The sequence below is a fragment of the Lepidochelys olivacea genome, assembly GCF_965140295.1.
Source record: "Lepidochelys olivacea isolate rLepOli2 genome assembly, chromosome: 6".
Lineage (NCBI taxonomy): Eukaryota > Metazoa > Chordata > Testudines > Cheloniidae > Lepidochelys > Lepidochelys olivacea.
The window spans coordinates 124,212,714-124,235,765 of record NC_140416.1 but is presented as its reverse complement, the minus strand read 5'-3'; the positions used below and the strand labels follow the sequence as shown (position 1 = coordinate 124,235,765).

Sequence of the window (23,052 nt, the reverse complement as noted above, 5' to 3'; positions counted from 1 at the left end):
TGCGGCGCGTGCCCTATGGCGGCCGGGGACGTGTCCGGTGGGGGGGCGGGGCGCAGCCCGGGCATCGCGCGCGCGCCGCCGCCGGCCCCCGCCGCCGCCGTGACAGTTGGTGCCCGCCTCCCTCCGCGAGGTGCCGCCGCCGCCGCCGGGGCCATGCGCGCGCCGCGGGCTGGGCGCCCCCGCGCTCCGGGAGGGCCGCGGCGCTGATGCCGGAGGGGCGGCCCCAGGGCGTCTCCTCCCCCTTCCGGGCTCGGTCTGGCCGCCGCCGCCTGGGGCGAGCGGGGAGCGCGGCGCCCGCGATGAGCTAGGGGCGGGCCGAGCCGAGCCGAGCCGAGCGGCAGGCCCCGCTTCCGCCCCCCGCCCCGGGACCATGCGGCTCCGCATCTACAAGCGCAAGGTGCTGCTGCTGGCGCTGCTGGTGGCCGCCTGCGGCCTGGCGCTCTGGGGCAGCCACGGCCGCCCGCGCAAGCCCGAGCCCGGCGAGCCGCCCGCGCCCCGCGCCGCCAGCCGGCCGGCCGAGCTCGCCGCCTCCGCCGCCGGCCGCCGGGCCGCCAACGCCTCGGCGCCGCCGCCGCCGCCCAGGGCCGAGCCGGCCAACGGGACGCTGGGCTACCGCTCGCTCTTCTACCAGCTCAACTTCGACCAGCCCGTGCGCAACCTGGCGCGCTCCCCCCGCCGCCCGCCCGGCGGGCTGGAGCTGGTGCTGGTGGTGCAGGTGCACGAGCGGGCCGAGCACCTGCGGCTGCTGCTGGACTCGCTGCGCCGGGCCCCGGGCGTGGAGCGCGCGCTGCTGGTGCTGAGCCACGACCTGTGGTCGGAGGAGCTGAACCGGCTGGCGGCGCAGGTGGAGTTCTGCCAGGTGCTGCAGATCTTCTTCCCCTTCAGCAGCCAGCTCTACCCGCGCGAGTTCCCCGGCCACGACCCCCGCGACTGCCCGCGCGACCTGGACCGGCGGGCGGCGCGGCGCCTGGGCTGCATCAACGCCGAGTTCCCGGACTCCTTCGGCCACTACCGCGAGGCCAAGTTCTCGCAGACCAAGCACCACTGGTGGTGGAAGCTGCACTTCGTGTGGGAGCGGCTCCGGGCGCTGCGGGAGCACACGGGGCTGGTGCTCTTCCTGGAGGAGGATCACTACCTGGCCCCCGACTTCTACCACGTCCTCAAGCAGCTGTGGGCGCTGAAGCAGCGGGAGTGCCCGGAGTGCCAGGTCCTCTCCCTTGGCAGCTACAACGTCGTGCGGGGTGGCTTCTCCGGCAGAGCCGACAAGGTGGAGATGAAGACGTGGAAGTCCACCGAGCACAACATGGGCATGGCCTTCAGCAGAGACACGTACCAGCAACTGATCGAGTGCACGGATGCCTTCTGCACGTACGACGACTACAACTGGGACTGGACGCTGCAGCATTTGACTGTCTCTTGTCTTCCAAAGTTCTGGAAAGTGCTAGTACCCGAAATCCCCAGGGTTTTTCATACAGGGGACTGTGGCATGCACCACAAGAAATCCTGCAGACCCTCCACCCAGAGTGCCAAAATCGACTCGCTCTTAAGCAGCAACCAACAGTTCCTGTTTCCTGAAACAATGAGTGTCAGTAAAAGGTACGCCATGGCACCTCTCTCCCCTCACGTGAAAAACGGAGGGTGGGGAGATATTCGAGACCATGAACTCTGTAAAAGTTATCGCAGACTGCAGTGAAAATCAAACTCTCAAATAGCCTCTCTTGTGAATTATTCCATACTGTCTTATGGACAAAAGTGTATAAAAGGGTTTCTGCTTTAAGATGAATAAACATTCTTGTAAAAGGTGTCTAAAAATAGTAATCTTTCATGTTTCCCAGTTAGATTTTTTTAAATGGGACAGACTCTACTGCTGAGATCAGCTGGAAATCAAAATTTAAGCCCACATACAGAAAGTAGCCATTATGCTGTGCTTACTGACAAGGATAAACAACATTAAAATGCATCTTCTCTATTACATTATAGGGCTTTTCACTTTCAGAATCTCTTAAACTCCATGTAAAATACATTTTGAAATGAGCAAATCCATGATACTCAAAGTACTGAGAAGAGTAAGGGTGGAATGGAATAAGCTTGACTGAACTCTAGTCAGTTTGCAGTCCAGCAGCCCTGTACTGTTTTAAATAACTACTTATTGTTTAAATTCAGTGACATTAGAGTAAAATCATTCAGCATTCCACAAGCTTGTACTATTTTATTAGGCTTGCTTGAGATTTAGTGCATATCTGCAAGAGCATTCTCTTATTTGCTATGTATTTGATTATATGAAGAGGGACAAATCATTGCTCAGTTTAATGTAGAAATATATTTTTTTTTAGTTCTGCCAAAATAAAATTCACATTTGTAATACCATGAAAGTCCTTGATTCTGCAAAACCATTAGTTTAGTTTAAATCTTTCCTGCTATGACAAAATTCAGTTTTCCTAATACAAAAGGGGTTTAAACATACACCAAATGTCATCATTACCCATTCAAAGAGCGTACATCTAACTTCATTAAAAAAATCAGTAATTGAGTTAAAATAGAGAAACACAATATTAACCTCCTTCGGCAGAAAGTAATCACAACACTTAGCTTTCAAATTAGTCAGCCATATAAAAAGAATAAACGTACTGTTTAATGAAAACATATATTGAACCGGAACCGAAAGCCAGAAACCATACGAAACAATGCCATTTGTTAAAGTGAAACATTTGTCTGTTCTAACTGTAGTGATGCATTTTTTTTTTTAAAATGTCACCATTGAAGTACAACAAACTTGTCAGTACTAGTTAAAGAAGTTTTGTGGAATAGACTTAAAACAGATTTCACTGAATGACTTAGACAAAGTATAGAGGGGGAATGTACGTGACAGCTGGAATGCAGTCACTAAACATCAGCTAGTCCCCATAAACCATATCAAATACATACAAACCAAGGTTTTAAAAATGGGGTGACATGAATTATTCTAAAAGTACTTTCATGTAGCTAGATGACTTACAGACATTAATTAAAAAAAAGTGATTGGATAAATTTGTTACATTCAGCCTGAAGAAAACTCTACTGCACTTGTATTAGGATAAGAGAGGGTCAGTGGCCTTTTGTTCCTGTCTAAAAATAATTATTGCTCAATGAAACTGGTTAACTTGTGTGCTGATAGAGGAGACGTAACTTTCAACAAAACTCTGTTCTTAATTTTCTCTCCTACTTTATGGTATGTGAATAAATTGCTTAAATGTATTCACTGGAGAGGAAACAAAACAACTGTTATGAAGCCATCTCAATATGTGGATGTTTATTACTTTTTAAAAAATAGAATGTATGCCAAAACAAATTGTTCTCCTGGGTAATTTAACTGTCAAACTTTAGAGTTAGATAAGGTGGGTGAGGTAATATCTTTTACTGAACCAACTTCCTGTTGGTGAGAGAGAGAGAGAGCGCACGAAGCTTTGCTGCTTATGCAGAGCTGTTCTTCAGATTTTATTTGAAGAGGAGCTTGGTGTAAGTCTCTCACCAACAGGAAGTTGGTCCAATAAAAGTTATATCTTACCCACCTTGTCTCTCTAATATCCTGGAACCAACACAGTATATACATTTTAAAGTTGTCACAAGCAATAAAATTCAGTACTTGCTCTGTTAAGTATATGCAGCCCCAAGAAGTACTTGTGGTTGGCACAGCTACGTAAACAACCTAACTGTGGGAGATTTGAACTGTAAATCAAATTTAACCTCATTTTGTTCAGAAGTACATTTTCTTCAGTATGTACAACGGTTTGTAAAGGAATGGGTGGTTGTTTTTTTGAAAGTGACAGAAAAGGGATCTGAAAGTTTGATATCAAAGCTCAGAAGTGTTCTTGCTTGTTGTTGCACTTCCACTGCTATGCAATCCGACGTGCAGCACATTTAAACCACAGGAAACTTATTTTGAGTGGTAAGAATAATTTAGATGAATTGACTCCATACTAGAAGATGACTATACATGAATAAATGCAGAGATGTTGGGAAATGCAGGGTTTGATGCACTGGATAACAAGGAAACAAATTAGTTAAATGGTGTATTTGGATACTGTGTATCTGAAGGAAAGTAGTAGGCTAAGATAGCAGTATAAACATTTATTTTAAGGAGACTAATTAAACAGTGGGCCTCTCCATGGAATGAAAAATTTTATTTGCCAAAAAACCCTACAATCATCACAAAATGAATATTGGCAAATATTTACTTCAAATGATGGGTATTGTTTGTCATTAAGTTGAACAAAGATAGCAAATCTGGAGAGAAGCATTGCAAAAACACAGTAGATAAACATATATAAGAACTTTATTACATTAGAGAGATTACACAACTAATCAAGATCCAAGTCCTTGAAGGGAAAGTAGTCCACTGTTGCTGTTTATATGTTTTAATTTCTACTCAATTGAACATTTCTTATGAAAATATTTTTATTTTAAAGAAAGTTAAAACTGTAAAAAAATCAAAATTAACATAAATTGACTTGTAAACAAAACAATTAAATTGGTTCCTCTTATTGAAGTTGTCAGACTCAAGTTCAGATTTCTGCTTTCCGTGCAATGATTTAGATGCCAAAAAACAGAAGCCTGAACTGCAGATAATAAACTGACCATTACAATTAAAATCCTAACTGACATAACTTAATCCAATTCATACAACAAAGAATTTTGAAAAATTAATGCACCGTGTGTTGTATGATCTCTAACAATTTGCACACTTCCATCTTGCATATTCATTTCCTTTATAATTGGAGAAACTGGTCTACAGTTCAAATGGTGCTGGTTCTCTTCTGCTGGCTCTGAAGACAGGACTTCTTCATCCCTTCTTATTTTTGCCTGCTCTTTCAAATGAAGTAATTCTTGCTTTTCACAGTCCAAGGATGTGGCACTTTTGCCTGTTGTGAAAGCAAGTTCTAACTGTGGTTCATTTATCTGAGATTTCCCAGAAATTGCTAAACTAGTGTCAATAGGTTCAACTTGCAAACAATGGCCTGAACTACAATCTACTACTCCTATTGTTTTAGCAGTTGTAAAAGATCCAGTAGTAATGTCAGTTTCCATACCATGTTCTCCAGCTGTGTCAGCTGCAATATGGTTAGCTTCTATATTTGTTTTTAAATAGTTTCTGTTCTCTTTTTCAACTTGATCTCTTCCTGAATTGTTAATTCTTTGTTCTTTTTCACCAAGTTCACAATGTTTAACCTCCTGTGACTGTTGAGGAAAAAAAGCAGGAAATTAATTGTACTTTGATACCCTAACACTTAATGTTGACTGAACACACAAAAATACGATCAATGGCAGGCCCTAGACACTGAATAACTCAGGATGCATTTATTTCTATGAGATCTACAATCTGTGTTAATCTGTGCTTTCAGAAAGCTAAATCAGACCTGTGCTGAGGGTTTCCCAATACTGTAATCAAAATGCATGTGGGAGTGTATTATATTCTTTCCACAGCAGAGTAAAACCTTATAGTGGGAAAGAGCTGCTGGATAGCTGCCCATTGGTAATGATGTACAACAGTTAATAGTGGAAGAAAAAGCAAATGATTGCAGTTGGGTTATTACACACAGCCTTGCATAAATCCATGGCTGCAAAATTGGCCCCAGAATATAAACTTTCATTTGAGGAAATGTTCCTAGCCTGTAGGGCTGTGAAAACTATGTCCCTGTTACATGTGGAAAGTTTAACTAATGCAGTGTTGTCTTCTTGAGTGTGCATAAAACAATGTCAGAGAACTGTTCTTGTTCATCTCACTAAGGTGAGCACTCTGAAACAGATGACTGAATACCACAGATCCACACTCACTTTTTTGCTGTTGGTTATTTCAGCAGAAGCTTTTACATAGTGTGTATTCATTGTTAATAAATAGGGTGTGGCTGGCTGTGGTGGAGTGACTTAATGTTGACAAAGGCAGCTGCCTAGCTCCGGGAACTAGCAATTTCAAGATTTGTTACCCTTCCAAATCTTCTCTAGTCTACTCCCCACCCCCCAGATGAGTTACTGTCACCGTGTGAACAAGAAAGTAAGAGAAGATTCATTCCCTTAGCAGTGACGAAAGCTTCACCCACCTCTTGGGTACTAATACCCCAAACTACCTTCCCTCTCTCCCTCACTTCCTTGGTGCCAAAAGCCAAATCTGTTTATCCCAGCGGTTCTCAAACTGGGTCGGGACCCCATTTTAATGGGGTCGCCAGGGCTGGTGTTAGACTTGCTGGGGCCCGGGGCTGAAGCTTGGCCCGAGGGCTTCAGCCCTGGGCGGTGGGGCTCAGGTTACAGGCCCCTCATGTGGGGTGAAGCCCTTGGGCTTTGGCCTCCCTGCCTGGGGTGGTAGGGCTCAGGCTTTGTGCTCCTTCCCCCACTCCTCAATGGCAGGGCTTGGGCTTTGGCCTCCCTGCCTGCAGCGGTGAGGGTTGGGCTTTGGCTTTGGTCCCTCTGCCTGCAGCAGCGGGGCTTGGGCAGGCTCAGGCTTTGGTCCCCCCTCCTGGGGTCATGTAGTAATTTTTGTTGTCAGAAGGGGGGGTGCAGTGCAGTTTGAGAACCCCTGGTTTATTCAGTGTCCAAAATCTCCAGCTTTCCTCCAAAGACTTCTACAATGCACTCATAGATTAGAAATGCAGTGATATATTGACAGGTTTCAGAGTCTGTATTCGCAAAAAGAAAAGGAGGACTTGTGGCACCTTAGAGACTAACCAATTTATTTGAGCATAAGCTTTCGTGAGCTACAGCTCACTTCATCGGATGCATACTGTGGAAACTGCAGAAGACATTATATACACAGAGACCATGAAACGATACCTCCTCCCACCCCACTCTCCGGCTGGTAATAGTGATATATTGGAACTTCACAACTCTGCTGCATGCTGAAAACTAAGGGTGGAGTAAAATTGAAAAAAATATAAAGCCAAATTGTTGAAATTAATAGTAGGTTAAGGGATTACTATAGTGACTATTTATTTAATTAAAACCTTATTATTGACATTACTTGAAGCTGCCACAAATGACAATTCAATATCGTTCATCAGGGAGCCTTGCGACAGAATTTAGGCCCACTGTACCACTGTGGAGTTATCTATTGTTAGACACAAACAAACTGAATGTGCAAAAGGCTATATCTTATTTTGAGATCTGCACAAAACATGCATCTTAAACTATGGCTAAATATTGAATAAATTACAAAAGTGAGGGACAAAATATTTAACATGACTAATTTGGAACAATGCAAAAATATGTAAATGCAAATGAGGACACCACAATGTGATGCGAAGTGAAATCTGGAAAAATTCTCATAGTTTAACCATAGTTAACTGAAAGAAGAGTGAACTGAAGTAACAGCGGAGCAACTAGCCCTGAAGTAAGTTCTTTACTCAGCTACTTCAGTATCAAAGTCCAAATTCCACTTCTGAACTTTGGTTTTTGGATTAAAGAAAAGGAGTACTTGTGGCACCTTAGAGACTAACCAATTTATTTGAGCATAAGCTTTCGTGAGCTACAGCTCACTTCATCAGATGCATACTGTGGAAACTGCAGAAGACATTATATATATAATACTATATATAATATTATAATATAACAACAACATAATAAGACATATAATGTCTTCTGCAGTTTCCACAGTATGCATCCGATGAAGTGAGCTGTAGTTCACGAAAGCTTATGCTCAAATAAATTGGTTAGTCTCTAAGGTGCCACAAGTACTCCTTTTCTTTTTGCGAATACAGACTAACACAGCTGTTACTCTGAAACCGGTTTTTGGATTAGCATTTAAGTGTTGGCTAGAGCTGCAACATACAGTTGTAGATGGGACCTAAACAGACCCTGTCAACTTGAAACGTAATGTAATGGGTTTCAAAAAAAAAGAAGTTTCAGGTGCTATGCCTTCCCAAATCCCCATCAGTTTTGGTAGTTTTACCATCACATTTTGCTATCTTAAAAACGTTGTGCTCTCTATTACTCTGAAAATTTCATACAAACAAGAGAGGAAACATTCACTAGAGACGGGAAACAGTGAAAGTTACTATGGACAAAGTTAAACTGAAAAAGCAGAGAAAGCTTTTTCCAAACTTGTTCAGTTATTGTAAAGGGTTCAGATGTAATTAATTTTGGGGGAGGGGGGGTTATAAATGTGGCTGTACCTCCGTGTATTTAGACAATGAAGGGGGCAGAAAGGATAGTTTTCTGGGTAAGGCAGGAGACAAGGAGCAAGGAGAGTTTGATTTCCTGTGGCTGACACTGCCATGTAGTTTTTGTAGGACTTCTGGCAAGTTACTTATCCTATGTACCACAGTTTTGTGTTTGATAAAATGGAGATAATGCTTAAGCTTACTATACCCCTCAGATACCCTGTGAACTAATGGAAAAACTGAGGGAGGAGAGTCAGTTAGCTGACACCACATGAATGGCAGTGGTAGGATTAGAATTCATGAAGTCCTGCCTCCCAGTCCCATGTTAATCCTCTAGTCACACTGCTCTTCTGTAGACGAGAGCCCTGTACTCTCACAAGTATGCCCTAACTGACACAGAAAACTCACAAGATTCAAAGATTTAGCTCAGCTCAAATAGAAGAAGTTGAGATTTTTATCCAGACAAACTTTCCAAGGTACCCTCTCTACCTTCCCAACAGTCCCACTGCTCCTCTTTGTTGTGACCTCCCTGTCCATTTCAGCATAGTCCATCCTCATTGCAATCCCCAAAACAACGAGTTTTCTGTCCTCTCCCTAAGCCTCCCGTCTGTGACCCCCACATTCCAAAGTATAAATTTTGGGCCTTCTGTCTTGAGCCGCATCTATAAGCATGAAAGATTTTAAATCAGAGGTACCTCAACCCAATGGAGTATGCCAGTGGTTCTCAACTTTTCCAGACTACTGTACACCTTTCAGGACTCTGATTTATCTTAAGTACCCCAAAGTTTCACCTCACTTAAAAACTACTTGCTTACAAAATCAGACATAAAAATACAAAATACAGCACACTATTACTGAACAATTGCTTACTTTCTCATTTTTGCCATATAATTATAAATAGGCATATAAATATTGTACTTACATTTCAATGTATAGCATATAGAGCAGTATAAACAAGTCAACGTATGAAATTTTAGTTTGTACTGACTTCTCTAGCGCTTTTTATGTAGACTGTTGTAAAACTAGGCAAATATCTCGGTGAGTTGATGTACCCCTTGGAAGACCCATGTACCCCCAGGCCAGGGGGTACATCAACTCATCTAGATATTGGTTGAGAACCACTGAAGTACTGTACACTATATCCACAGGGTTCCAAAACTTTACTCAAAATTGTGTATATGGAGGGACATGGACTCTTCACTTATTCATATTGAGCACATCCTTAAAGAAGAGTTGGAGAGTTAGGTCTTGTCTACACTGCAGAGTTTTGTCAACAGAAGTTATGCCGCTTTAATTACCCACTGTTGCATATCCACACTATGCTCCTTGTGTTGGCAGAGCCCATCCACACTAGCAGCTCTTGCATTGACACACAGAGCAGTGCACTGTGGGTAGCTATCCCACTGTGCAATTGGTTGCATGGTGCTTTGGGAAGGGTTTGCAATGCCTCATGGGGTAAGTACAGTGTCACATGGTGCAGGTTTCTCAATCCCATTGTTCCCTGGGCATCCCACTAGATTGCCAGCTGTTTTTCACCTAAAGTGTATGTGGAGGAGGAAGAGGTGTGTGTGTGTGTGTGAGAGTGCGTGAGCAATCAATCCACAACAGTCTCTCTCGCTCCCCCCTCCCCCACAGCAGCAGCCTGCTTTGCCTACCTGCAGTTCTGCAATTCCCTTGAGCTCTCTCTCCCACAGCCTCCTCAACAGCTGGGTGAGCTCTCCAGGGCGAGGAATGTCAAAGCTTCCTGGAGCCTTGAAAGAGGAGAGGCGCATGCCTGCAGGGCAGCCAAGTTGAAAACAGCGAGCAGAGCCAAGCTGTCACAGCAGTCATAATGTGTGATACTTGGGGAGGCCAATTATGTCGACATAATGATGCAAATTTGCATAATGCAAAAAGCCCTATGTCTCTCATCGAGGTGGTTTTTTGTCACCAAAAAACAGAAGAGTTTTGTCACCAAAAGTGGCTTCGCAGTGTGTACACTTCTGCTGTTTGCCACCAAAACTCTGCAGTGTTGACAAGGCCTCAGACTGGTTCTATTCCAATCACGTCCCTACCCCTGGTTTTTCTGGAGCGTGTAGACTCCAGCACAGCCAAGTGGCTGTGAACTGGAAGCACTTTCTGGGTATCTGTATCCCCTGAACACTACTGAGGTAGAAATCTGAGACTATTTTTGTTTTAATATGAAGGAGGGATTTAACATATAGGTATTTATACATGAGACAACACAATGTTTCACTGTCATCCCAATAAAACTGTTGCCAAGCCAGAACTGTACGTAGTTCCACTTCACCATTCAAGTTAAATTAAATGGAGTTTAAAGTAAATCGGCCTTTCCAAAAACTCATGTTTACACTTGCAAACATCACTTCCTATACATGATTTTCAGTAGTATCCAAACAAAGCAGGAATGACTCCATTTGAGGGAGGTTTCACACACTATTCTTGTTTAACTATAGAAGTGCCATGTATGATTGCTTAGCAGATCCTTACCTTTAATCTGATTTGACTTTTGACCTCCGTAACATCAAGTACTTCAATTAATGGTTGGCTTTCCAGTGTTGTCTGTTTGAGGAATGAAGGGCACAAGACACTATCCAGAAATTCATCAACATTTTCGTCACTGACAAACAACCTTTCCTAAAGGCAAAAGAAACAAAGTTACGTTTACATAATGTGAAAGGAACATGTATCAGTGCTTTTGTACTCAGCACCCCACTAAATATATACATACACACAAAATTCTGATTCTGAATGTGCAGCTGAGACACACACATTGCTTATGAAAAAAGTATCTGTTTAAATCTCTGGTTTAATTAATTTTCAGTAAGACATTCAGAAGTAGTGAGAGATGAACATGAAGAAAATGGTTTAAATGATTTCTGTACAAAATATGGGTCTGACTCACACAAGAGGCAATGGTTTAAAGGGAGACATGTTTTCTACATGTAATGTGTTTAAGTTTCCATTTGAGGAACGATTACAATGAAAAAAATGTTTCAATTGCCCTCCCTTCTCTTTTGATATTCGATTAAAAAAAGTTCTGGATCTTTGGGTTTGCTTAATTACCTTCCCTTAAGAAAAATACAAACATCTGATTAGTTTGTAATTCCAGCTCATTTAGTCATCAGATTTCAAGACTAGGCTTTCTAGAGCGGAGAGTATGAAATATATATATGACAACATCCATTTCAGATCTGTGTAACAAACTTGTCTCTTTAGATCTTCATTCAGGTATGAGTAAATACAAGTGGAATGGAATGAAATGCAGTTTACAGTTAAATAAGATACTCCAGGGTATATTTTTAGGGCTATTCAGATGTGGTTCAGGTACACTGTGAAGCATGTTGCTACTCATCTTATGACTCAAACCAGCTGTGGATATTAATAGTCCAAAAAATACAACCAGGAATATCTTGTTGTTTAAAAAAAGACAATACTTTATAGATTTATTAATCTGTTTCTTTTTCTATTTAACAATAAATTCTTCCATTATGTAAAATAGTTGGAAAAAGGTTAAACCCCTTTTTCCAGGATTCTCAATTACTCGGATTGTTTTAATATACACACTTTTAAATCCCTCATTCCTTTTTACTCCCTCATTTCATCAACCTAATAAGAGCTGGAATACCAGAAAAGTACAGCCACCAGGGAAGTCCTGTTGATGTTAGATGCAATGAGGCAATTTTAAATATTTTCAGCTCTCTCATCCCAACTGTGTCTGGACTCTCAAAGATATAATTCCGATCACTAAAAGAAGCTATAATTGGGAGCATGAAATAGTTCCATAGTCATACAATATTAAATGAAAATTTGGAGATCATGTGTATACTGCCAATTTACAAAGTATAGAATTAAACCCATTTTCTGCCCGAAGAGTTTACAATCCAAGAAACGTACACAGACAGCAGGACAGAAAGGAAGGGTGCAGAGAGATTATTCATGAACAGAATACAGTAGGGGGCTTGTTTACACTAGCAGCATCCACCACTAATGGTAGTAATGGTGACTGCATTTTGTAGAAAGGACTTAGCCATTGATATCCCTGTTATGCTCCTGTACCAGACGTGGACTAACTACCCAGCTTGCTTCTCAGCGAGACGAACACATCTAGTGCGTATCATAAGATCCTTTAATGCTTTGCCAGCTATGACTGAGGTTAGCTTAAAGACGGTATTTCACACAGTGCCACCAAGTGGCAGAACAGTGTAATAAACTTTAGCATTCTGTTATATCTCCCCCTTTAAGTTCTACATTCCTATCATTTACAGTATTTATGCTATCACACTGTCTTTGTCTGTTAAAGAAAAGGAGTACTTGTGGTACCTTAGAGACTAACCAATTTATTTGAGCATGAGCTTTCGTGAGCTACAGCTCACTTCATCGGATGCATTCAGATGAAAGCTTATGCTCAAATAAATTGGTTAGTCTCTAAGGTACCACAAGTACTCCTTTTTTTTTGCGAATACAGACTAACACGGCTGCTACTCTGAAATTTGTCTGATAAGTGTCTCTGAATGGTATTGGTTTTCTAATTACATGACCTAGTTGCATAAGAACTTGTTCATTTGGCTGTCCGTTAGTTACAATGACTGGCTGTCTGGAATCCTTGAGTCGTTGTCATCTTGTACTGCATCTGCCATCTGTAGAGTTTGCTCTGTTGATTGATCGTGCTGAGGAACAAACTGTAGACGTCAATGGTTTCTGTTGAACTCTCCTCTTGATCACATACAATCTGAGTGCTGAATTATAGAATCATAGGACTGGAAGGGACCTCGAGAGGTCACCTAGTCCAGTCCCATAATGCACCTATCAATTAAAGGTTTTTCAGAAATCAGTTTGCTTTATATGAGAGGGAAACCTATTATTATTTGTAATGTAGTTTAGGGAAGAGATTATTTCAAAACCAAGCAATGAATCTGTTCTGTTCTCTTTTTTTCCTTCCTGTGACCTGCCAAAAACTTGGTAAGTGTCTCGAAATCTTCAGTACAGAATTAATTGACCCCAAAATAAAACATTCACAGGAGTAATCTTGAAAGTCTTAGTTTCTAGCATCGTCTTATAATAAGTAACCTAGCCCCAATCACAATATATTAACTCTTTTTTAGACAGGAAAAAGAGTACTCTACAGAACCTGCAAACAACTATATAGACAAAGACAAAATTTTCAACACTTGTAGTCACATTCAAAATTGCTTTGAAATAATAGGAAAAGTTTTGTCCAGCACTAAAGACAGACAGGCTACCACTACTTTCATAAATGACATCAGTAAGATCCACCAGCTTTGTTTTGGTTTGCAGGGAAGCAGATTTTGTGGGTGCACTGTGCCATCCCCTCAGCTCTCATGGACAGCTTTATTCTTGGAAGTTGGAAAGGGCTTTAAATATACATGAACCCTGCACTTCAGAACACAGCCCTCTGGGTTCATATATAGTGGGTTACCACACTTGTATCCATAATGCAGCCCTGATTTTGGAAAGGTTGATAATTTTAAGTGTCAGAAGAAATTTTTATAAAAGAAAAAAATGGTATTTTTAAAGATATTGTGAGATTGACTACTTTTAGGGACTGTCAGCCTTGAGAGTCCCTTTAAAAAAATTTTTAAAATGACAGACTATATAAAAAGTTCCCATGGCCTCTCTTGTCAACATCTCTGTGACATAGACAACTGTGGAGGACATTTACCTTTAACAAAATAGGATTTTCCCTATAATGTGCCTTATCACCAAAAAAGAGCATAGGAGTTTAGATGTTAGAAAATACGACATTTCTAAAGTACATATCTACACATGTGCTTAAGATAATACTAGGTAGAAGTTACAGCTGTTACAGCATTATATACAGAATTATTACGAAGGGGCCAGTCAGATTCTCAGCATTATAACAAGGAAGCATTAACATATGCAGTTAGGTAAGACTATACATTTCACGAGTCCAACTCTTACAAAACTAATATAAGCATATGAGGAGAAAGGAAAAAACAATGCTTGCTTTATCTTAGATTGTCAATTCATGAGGAGGTCCAGCTGTGTAGGATAACAGTCAATCCACTGTCGTTTGGGTATACTTGGTTGCACACAGATCTAAAATGTACTCCACAGGCGTGTCAATGTTGATGCAAGGGTCCAAGAGAGCTCTCCTATCCTTTCAGACATATGCCTTAATTAACTTCTCACAAACAATAAAACTTGTAATTATCTACTATAAGAGCGAACCATGAACTAACACAGCATGTCTAACATTACTTAGAAAATGGGGTGTATTACCATTCTCTGTAACCAGTCCACAGGCCCAAGTTTAATTTACTTCCCATTATGGTAAAGTATGACTGTTCTTATTTAAGATTAAGAAGAGGACATTATTGTGACCACAACTCATGAGCTGAAGTCCCAACACACATCATAAGCAGGTTTGTTTGATCTTGGGTTTTTTGGTACAGAGGATTGTGTCCTTCAGTGATGAAAGAGTACCAGATAGTGTAGTAATGAAAAAAGTATATTTGGAAAAGTTAAATATTTTTCCAGCACCACTACATCCCATAAACACTGGGCTCAATCAAAGATAAGAGTAAGGGGATTATTCCATGTACAGGTGATAATATACATAACCCACAAAAGGAGGTAGCACAATTCTCTATGTAATCTTATTCCTAGTATGTTATGGAATAAACCTAATGCCAATGTCTAAAGGGCGGTCAGCCTTTAGGATTTTAAGTATTCAGTAACTTTTCCTCCAAAGATGATGATTTTAGAGCACAATCACCAATGATAAAAGTATATACCCCTATGAGCATAGCCTCCTCAGCACTCTGAGGAATACCTGATGTCTCTTACACTTAACCTGGAGGAAGTTAAATACATTTCAGTTAGTACTTTAACTAACATTTCTCTAATTAAATAAAATAAGGCACTTTTGCCCCCAAAAGCTGCAGGTGGTTGGTCTACCTAAATTAACTGCCTCTCTGAGTCTGCTACCCATTTCTGAATATAGTTTAAACTACTGTTACAAAATAGTCTATTGACAGCAGAATATATTCTTGATTCACCCAACAAGATCAAAACCTGCTTTCTATTTCTGTTAAGAATTAAGTATTTCATTTCATAGGCTGAATGTCAAGAGGCAAGCTAGCCCTTTAAGAGGGGGGTCAGGATTTTCCACTTGCCCTGTTCCTGGGTTAGCCTAGGACCACAGCATTCTGGAGAATGTAGTCCAGTGTGAACACAGGAGATGTAGACTAGAATATAAGTAACAGTGGGAGAGATCAGGATCTGCTGTTGGGTAAATCTAGGCAAACAGCCTGGGAGGGGATTTTGGAAGAGGCCTTGAGGGACAGTACCCTAAATCAGAGCCCTGTATGGGAATATTTTTTTAATCCCACTCCCATCCCGCCCCACAATACCCACTCTCACCCGTTCCTGCATTGTTTCTTGCATTTTTATCCCATTACCACCCACAAAAACCTTAGATCCCGCAAATCCCACAGTGGAGACAGATTCCCCCACACTACTAAAAAACCTCAAACGGTTGGTTAATATATGTCTGAATTGTTTTTTTATATATCTCTTTCAAATTGCTGAAGTATATGGTTTTGAAAAGACAAGGAGTCTGTCTATATCTGACTTCTGGTGTGTGTGTGTTGGGGCCCATGAGACTGCAGACTCTGCAAAAACATCTGTATAACTAATGTCTCAAAATTTCTTGCTTAAACTTCTTGCTCAGTGGTTATTGGTGACACTTTGAGCATAAAAAGGGGAAGAGGTCTGAGTGATTTGGATCTGACCTTCTGGACATCTCTTGGAATCCCCAATGTCACGCGGATTGCTGGCCACTTGAACCTTGTCATTTGACCACTTGAGACACCTCCAGACTATTGTTTGGGGGCGCTCTAACCCTTTTGCATATTTGTGTGTGCTTGAGATCTAATAAAATAATAAGTTTGGATGAAAGCATTTTGAGTTTGTGCCAATATTTAATCAGATGGATGCGCTGTGTTCCCCTTTGATTTGTCCCTGACACCACCTCGCAAAGAGGACAGTTAGGGGGTAACACTGAACATCTACAGTTCCCTTTTACTTCAACTGGAACTACAAGTGCTCAGCACGTATGAAAATTGAAACCTAAATATTTAGTATGAATGTATGCCAGCCCAGAGACCCTAAAAGATCTGACCTCGTCTAACAAAGAAAAAGAAAAAAATATTACTCCCTGAACTATACTTCTTGAAAATAGTGGTACTATGTCAACTCAAAGACTGTGTCCTATCTTCTAGGTTTGAGACAATTCAGGTTTGCTAATGGGGACAACACCTGAAAGGAGTGCAATCCCTAGTCTCCAGTGTGGAGTAAGAGAATGTCAAGTATGGTATTACACAGTCATAAGAAGTTTTGTCAGCCTTTACTCCTACAAACATAATGCACTGTCAGAGGAGAAACTGACAGTTCAAAATGAATGGGTAAGTAAGGATGAAATCCCAATGACCCCAACCCACTACACGAATATGTCTGGGTGCTGAAAGTCCCCTTACAATAGAAATGTGTCAGCTCCCCAGGCTCTTCATTTCTGTACATTCCAAAAGAATCTCTTCTCACAGAGCACGTATGTATCCATGCTTGACTTACACTCTCCAGACCTTGTTTACAGGAAATGTGGCTCTGACTGACACAAAAGCATTTAAAGCAGAGGAAGACCAGAAGATTTGGCAGAGAACTAGAAGAGTTCTTTGCAGAATAGATTGAAAAACTATCAAAGGGCCAGAATAAGCAGAGCTCTGAAAGAGCAGAGAAAACATAGGGTATACAGGTGCTTATGTTTAAATATTAATGATCATTTCCCTGTTCCAGTAGGCATGGCTATCAGTATTGGTACACTTAGTCACCTTTGGCAAACGTCTTAGCTAAAAATCCAATAAACAGAATTAATTACTTCAATTTACCTTAATTTCTCAAATTCAGAAGTCTCATACCCCAAAAAAACTGTCTCTCAGAATAAATTAATTTTTAATCTACTACGTTAATGAACTGCTGATGGCCTATGATAAGTCCTAAACATCCTCTCCCCTACACACACACACATTTAGTAGTCCAAAATGAATGAGATTATCTAATTTCAAAATTTTAACTCAGAAAGGCATTTGACTATTTTGATTGGTTGATATCCTGAATAACCTTTTAGTGACCTTCCCCACATATACTCAGAAGGGGAGGGGAGGGATAGCTCAGTGGTTTGAGCATTGGCCTGTTAAACCCGGGGTTGTGAGTTCAATCCTTGAGGGGGCCATATAGGGATTGGGGCAAAAATTGGGGAGGGATAGCTCAGTGGTTTGAGCATTGGTCTGGCCCAGGGATGTGAGTTCAATCCTTGAGGGGGCCATTTAGGGATCTGGGGAGTTGGGGATCGGTCCTGCTTTGAGCAGGGGGTTGGACTAGATGACCTCCTGAGGTCCTTTCCAACCCTGATATTCTATGATTCTAACTCCTAATGAATGCATGTACCAAACACCAACAGTCAGGTTCAACTGGTACATGAAAATTAAATCAGATAATCATTCACCTCATTACAAGCACATTATATTACATCAGAGTGTCCCAAACTGAGGTTCATTACCTCCACAAGAATCACAGAGGGGACTCATGGGAGGTCGTGCAAAAAATGTAATACTGTGCAACATTTTGGTGTTATCTGAGCACCCTACATAATGATTTGGCAAGTACTAGGATGCAAGGATGCGCAACAGGCTGCTAGAGTTTCTGGTAATACCTGCGTGCACGTGAATTTCATACAGAGAGTACACACCATGCTAAATAATTATGACAAAGGGAAAATACCCATGTGAAGCTGCACCAGGAGAATGCATGTCTAAGACTTTTCAGGAAACAGTCAAAGATTCCTATATTCTGTGACAGTGGTCTACTGAAATCTGCACAGATAGGGCCAATGCCATATCAGGTAAGAAAAGCTCTTAGTCACATGGATTAGAACATTGAGGATAATGCCTCATGGTTCCACTGATGTACATCAGAAGCTCTTGCTTTGAAGAAAATGCCCATGAATCTGTCCCAGGTAATTCACCACAACAGCTATAGTGAAGGGCCATCCAATGAATTCTCAACTTTTTACACTGCCCCGTAATGACATGGTTTCCTTTCACCAGCAACTTCTCCCACACTGATATAAGATGGCTTTCATGTAGGCATGCAAAATTAGAAGCCAGGTTTCAAAAAACTTGTCCCTTTCTACACTAACTGGGGGGAAAAAAATAAAAATTAAGAAGTCCCAGAATCCCTGAAAGCGTCACACAATATTTTGCAATCCTCAGATTTTGGATCCGATGAAGTGAGCTGTAGCTCACGAAAGCTTATGCTCAAATAAATTGGTTAGTCTCTAAGGTGCCACAAGTACTCCTTTTCTTTTTGCAGATTTTGGAAAGAATACTACTGAGAAAACAAAGTCACGTTGAATGTCCATGGCACAGGGAATAAGGAAAAAATTAAGCGAGAAATCACATCTAGATTGCTCACATGACGTTACTGGAGCTCTAATTCAAGATGACAATCAATGGCTTTTTAACATTTAAAGCTGCTTTTTATGTTAACCTGCTTGTTTTAGCAATCTTATTTCAACAGTTATAGCAGTATATAGTTATCTTGAAATTGGTTGTGTATAGCAGTGGCTCTCAACCTTTCCAGACTACTGTACCCCTTTCAGGACTCTGATTTGTCTTGAGTACACCCCCCCCACCTCACTTAAAAACTACTTGCTTACAAAATCAGACATAAAAATAGAAAAGTGTCACAGCACACTATTACTGAAAAATTGCTTACTTTATTATTTTTACTATATAATTATAAAATAGATCAATCTGAATATAAATATTGTACTTACATTTCAGTATACAAATTATAGAGCAGTATAAACAAGTTATTGTCTGTATGAAATTTTAGTTTGTACTGACTTCGTTAAGTGTTTTGGTTTTTTATGTAGCTGGCTGTAAAACTAGGCAAATATCTAGATGAGTTGATGTACCCCCTTGAAGACCTCTGAGTATCCCTTGTTGAGAACCACTGGTGTATACTATATTCACACACTTTCATTTAAAAATAATTGTATGTGTGCACACATACATACACTATTGTTCATGTGAATTTAGTGCTCGTGGAAGAGGACAGCTTGATAGCCCTGGAGATTAAAGCCAATTATTTAACCACAAAAGAGGTACAGCAAGGTTAGGCCTTGCTTCCCTCACACCGTTGTGCCTACCTGTCTTCACCCTTAGTTATTTAGGGCTTATTTGCCTTAGTTATTTAGGGCTGGTCTACACTGGCAATTTACAATGCTACAACTTTCTCGCTCAGCAGTGTGAAAAAACACCCCTGAGTGCTGCAAGTTTCAGCACTGCTAGCCTTTCCCCTTGTGGAGGTGTTTTTTTAGAGCACTGTGCCGTGACTACACAAAGCACATTAAAGCGCTGTCACAGCAGAGCTTTAACGTTGCCAGTGTAGACAAGCCCTTAGAGGGACCACCTCTGAGAGCAATAATAGTTTTTATTCCACCCCATTCAATGCTGGGCTTTTGCTAAGATTCTTAATAGTAGCAGTGATCTCTGCCATGTGAATGTCGGCCCACCGTCCGTGAATCAGAATAGGGCCATCACAGGTACTGGTTCATTTTATAATAGGCCACTGAACAGCTGTCAGATGGTAATGGACTTGAAGGCACTACCCACCTGGTTTAAACCTGAACTAGTGGCCTAGAAGTGAAAAGCTTTATAGCCCATTAACTATCCCCTAAGTCAATCATCTTTTTTTTTTTAAACTAGATCAAGCTATGACCTGCCCCAAAGCACATCTAAATTTAAGCTTATTTTGGGATCCTTATATATTGGATGTGTCATTTTAGAGATAATTACCTGCAAAGTGTTGCTGTTTAAGCCGAAGTACATCTTCCCCCAAAGTCCACCACTCTCAGGAGATTTGGCTAGTCCTATTACAGCGTTGTTGGGGGAGACATTAATACCAGCCTCTGGGGGGGTCAGCTTGTTTTCAAGAGGAAACTGTAAGAGGAAGGAGTAGGAAGCAGCATCCTTGGAACTGAAACTGAGTCTATAGTGATTTGTGCCAACTTCCCCCTTCAAACTCTCTGGCTGGATGTTTGGCACCTGCAAGAGCAGGGTCAGAGATTCTTCGTCTTGGGTGCACTGGAAGGCGGGACAAACCGGAGCGGTCAAGGTGCTGGGGGCCGCAGGACGGTCTGGGTCGCCGCTGCAACTCATGGGGGGCTCTGCGCTGCGGCTCAGGCACTCGGTGGGCACGGCAGGGTACAGGCTGTTGCTGGGACAAGTGGGAAGATCTGTCCCGTTACTGGGTGCCAGGGAAGGATCCGCCTGGCTGCTGGTGGTGGTGCACGAGGTCAGATCCACGCTGTCGGGGCACACCGGTGTCACGGGAGGAGTCAGGCAGCTGGGGGCCCGGCCGCTACCGCCTGGCACACACGCTTGCTCAGTTGGCGGCAGCCCGAGCTCCTCCTCCTCCTCCCCGGCTGCAGGCCCTGCCTCTTCCCGCTGCTCCTGGCCCGGACCAAGGCCTACTGAGGAAGCCGGGCCGACTTCGGGCTCCTCCAGGCTCGCTCCGCCGGGCTCGGCAGGGGCCGCGACGCTCAGGACGGGCAGCGTGACCAGCAGCTGCCGCTTGGCCTTGTTGAAGGTGGCCTGCCCGCGGTTCTCGTCCACCGGGTAGGGCAGGCGGAGGTGGAGGCGGTAGGCGGGCCGCTGCGAGTCCAGGCGCAGCTCCCGCCCCCGGATCTCCAAGGCGGCCTGGCCGGCGGAGCTCAGCAGCGGCAGGTCGATGGTCACCACCAGCTCCCGGGGCACCGGGCTAGGCGCCGAGTCCCGGCAGCAGCGATAGTCCTGCAGGTCCACGTAGGAGCGGTGCCGCAGGCTCCAGCGGGGCGCGGTGGGGGCCGGGGGCCGAGCCCCGTCACCCGGCTGGGGGCCGGGCGGCGCGGCGGGGGCCGGCGGCGGCGGCGGCTGGGCGCTGCCGCCGGGGGCAGCGGGGTAGGAGTAGGGGGACGGGAAGGGCGGCAGCGGGGAGCCGGGCTCCTCGGCCCGCGGCGCGCCCCCTGGCAGCGGGGTGCGGATGACGGAGGCCTGCGGGACCCCCTTGTAGGCGGTGCCCCGCAGCGGGACGGCGTTGGCCCGGTCCAGCTGCACCCCGAAGCGGCTCTGCACCGCCTCCAGCGCCGCGTCGCTCACCATGCGCCTGAAGCGGGCGCTGCGGGCGGCCAGGCGCAGCGTCTCCGGGTGGAAGACCACGTCGTAGACCAGGCGCCGGCGGCCGGCGCGGCCCAGCTCCTCGCGGCCGGGGGCCAGGCTGTAGGGCAGGGCCCAGCGCTGGCCGCGGGGCTCGGCGCGGGCCTGGGGCCGGCCCAGCAGCGGGTCGCTGCAGACGTTGAGGTAGCAGCGCTGGGCGCCCCCCTGGCTGGTCCGCAGCACGTAGCCCGGCGCCGGGTGCACGAAGCGCACCTCCACCCCGCGCTCCCGCTCCAGCGCCGTCACCTCCGCCTCGTACCGCCGCTGCTGCTCCGGGTCGGCCAGCTCCGCCGCGTACTCCGCCAGCAGCGCCCGGAACCGCTCGTCCCGGAAGGCGCCCTTCAGCCGCTCCACCTCCTCGGCCGTGAGCTGCAGCTCCTCCAGGCCGGAGCGCCCCGCGGCCGCCATCGGCCTCGCCCGCTCACCCCGGCCGGACCCTCGCTGGTCTCCGTGGAAACAGCGCCAAACAAAATGGCGGCCCCGCCGCTCCGTCTGTTCCCGCCTCTAGGGGGCGCCGTGGCGCCAGCCGCGTACGCGGGTTCTATTCCGCCCCGAGCGGCTGCCGTGGGGCGCCCTTATTTCCCTCTGCCCGCTCAGCAGGCCCGCCGCCGGCTGGCGCAGGCCACCCTCCCCCCAGCCAGGCTGAGGTGCAGCCAGGGCATGGATGGGGGGCCATGCCTCCTGACTTTTTCTTGCTGCTTTGAGTGCACCCCCTCTGAGTGCAGCTGCAGGACTGGTTCATTGGCACATAGCCTGGTGTGGCTCTCACCTTCCTGTCCAGCAGCCGCTAGGACCCTGTTTGTATCCCTTAAAGACCCCCATGAATTATTCCATAGAATCATAGAATATCAGGGTTGGAAGGGACCTCAGGAGGGCACCTAGTCCAATCCCTGCTCAAAGCAGGACCAAGCCCAACTAAATCATCCCAGCCAGGGCTTTGTCAAGCCGGGCCTTAAAAACCTCTAAGGAAGGAGATTCCACCACCTCCCTAGGGAACCCATTCCAGGGCTTCACCACCCTCCTAGTGAAATAGTGTTTCCTAATATCCAACCTAGACCTCCCCCGCTGGAACTTGAGGCCATTGCTTCTTGTTCTGTCATCTGCCACCACTGAGAACAGCCGAGCTCCATCTTCTTTCGAACCCCCCTTCAGGTAGTTGAAGGCTGCTATCAAATCACCCCTCACTCTTCTCTTCTGCAGACTAAACAAGCCAAGTTCCTCAGCCTCTTCCCGTGAGTCACGTGCTCCAGTCCCCTGATCATTTTCATTGCCCTCCACTGGACACTCTCCAATTTGTCCACATCCTTTCTGTAGGGGCGGCCCAAAACTGGACACAGTACTCCAGATGTAGCCTCACCAGTGCCGAATAGAGGAGAATAATCACTTCTCTCGATCTGCTGACAGTGCTCCTACTAATGCAGCCCAATAAGGGCACACTGCTGATTCATATCCAGCTTCTCATCCACTGTAATCCCCAGATCCTTTTCTGCAGAACTGCTGCTTAGCCAGTAGGTCCCCAGCCTGTAGCGGTCATCTTACCACCAGCTGGAAATCTCTCCACGATAGCAAAGAATTTTTGAAGGTAGCAACACATTCTCCCCCACCTCCTGCAGAGGCATCTAGCT

The 23,052-nt window shown here is 44.5% G+C and overlaps 2 protein-coding genes across 2 annotated transcripts; one reads left to right on the top strand and one right to left on the bottom strand.

Moving 5' to 3' along the window:
• The first annotated feature begins 89 nt into the window (after positions 1-89).
• On the top strand, positions 90-3,328 carry MGAT2 (alpha-1,6-mannosyl-glycoprotein 2-beta-N-acetylglucosaminyltransferase). Its single transcript, XM_084630200.1, has one exon. The coding sequence runs from the start codon at positions 371-373 to the stop codon at positions 1,691-1,693; it is 1,323 nt and encodes a 440-aa protein (XP_084486326.1). The 5' UTR covers positions 90-370; the 3' UTR covers positions 1,694-3,328.
• On the bottom strand, positions 2,046-23,052 carry DNAAF2 (dynein axonemal assembly factor 2). Its single transcript, XM_084630199.1, has 3 exons — positions 20,030-23,052; positions 10,617-10,763; positions 2,046-5,214 (listed from the first exon to the last, which is right to left on the bottom strand). Exons 1-3 carry the CDS (start codon positions 21,833-21,835, stop codon positions 4,645-4,647), a joined length of 2,523 nt encoding a protein of 840 aa, XP_084486325.1. The 5' UTR covers positions 21,836-23,052; the 3' UTR covers positions 2,046-4,644.

What these genes read in the sequence shown, in the direction of transcription:
- DNAAF2 (XM_084630199.1), bottom strand. Translation starts at nt 21,835, where the DNA reads ATGGCGGCCGCGGGGCGCTCCGGCCTGGAGGAGCTGCAGCTCACGGCC. An exon ending in TAAACAGCAACACTTTGCAG is followed by an intron (nt 10,764 to 20,029) that starts GTAATTATCTCT and finishes TTTTGCCTTTAG; the next exon opens with GAAAGGTTGTTTGTCAGTGA. An exon ending in AAAGTCAAATCAGATTAAAG is followed by an intron (nt 5,215 to 10,616) that starts GTAAGGATCTGC and finishes TTTCCTCAACAG; the next exon opens with TCACAGGAGGTTAAACATTG.
- MGAT2 (XM_084630200.1), top strand. Translation starts at nt 371, where the DNA reads ATGCGGCTCCGCATCTACAAGCGCAAGGTGCTGCTGCTGGCGCTGCTG.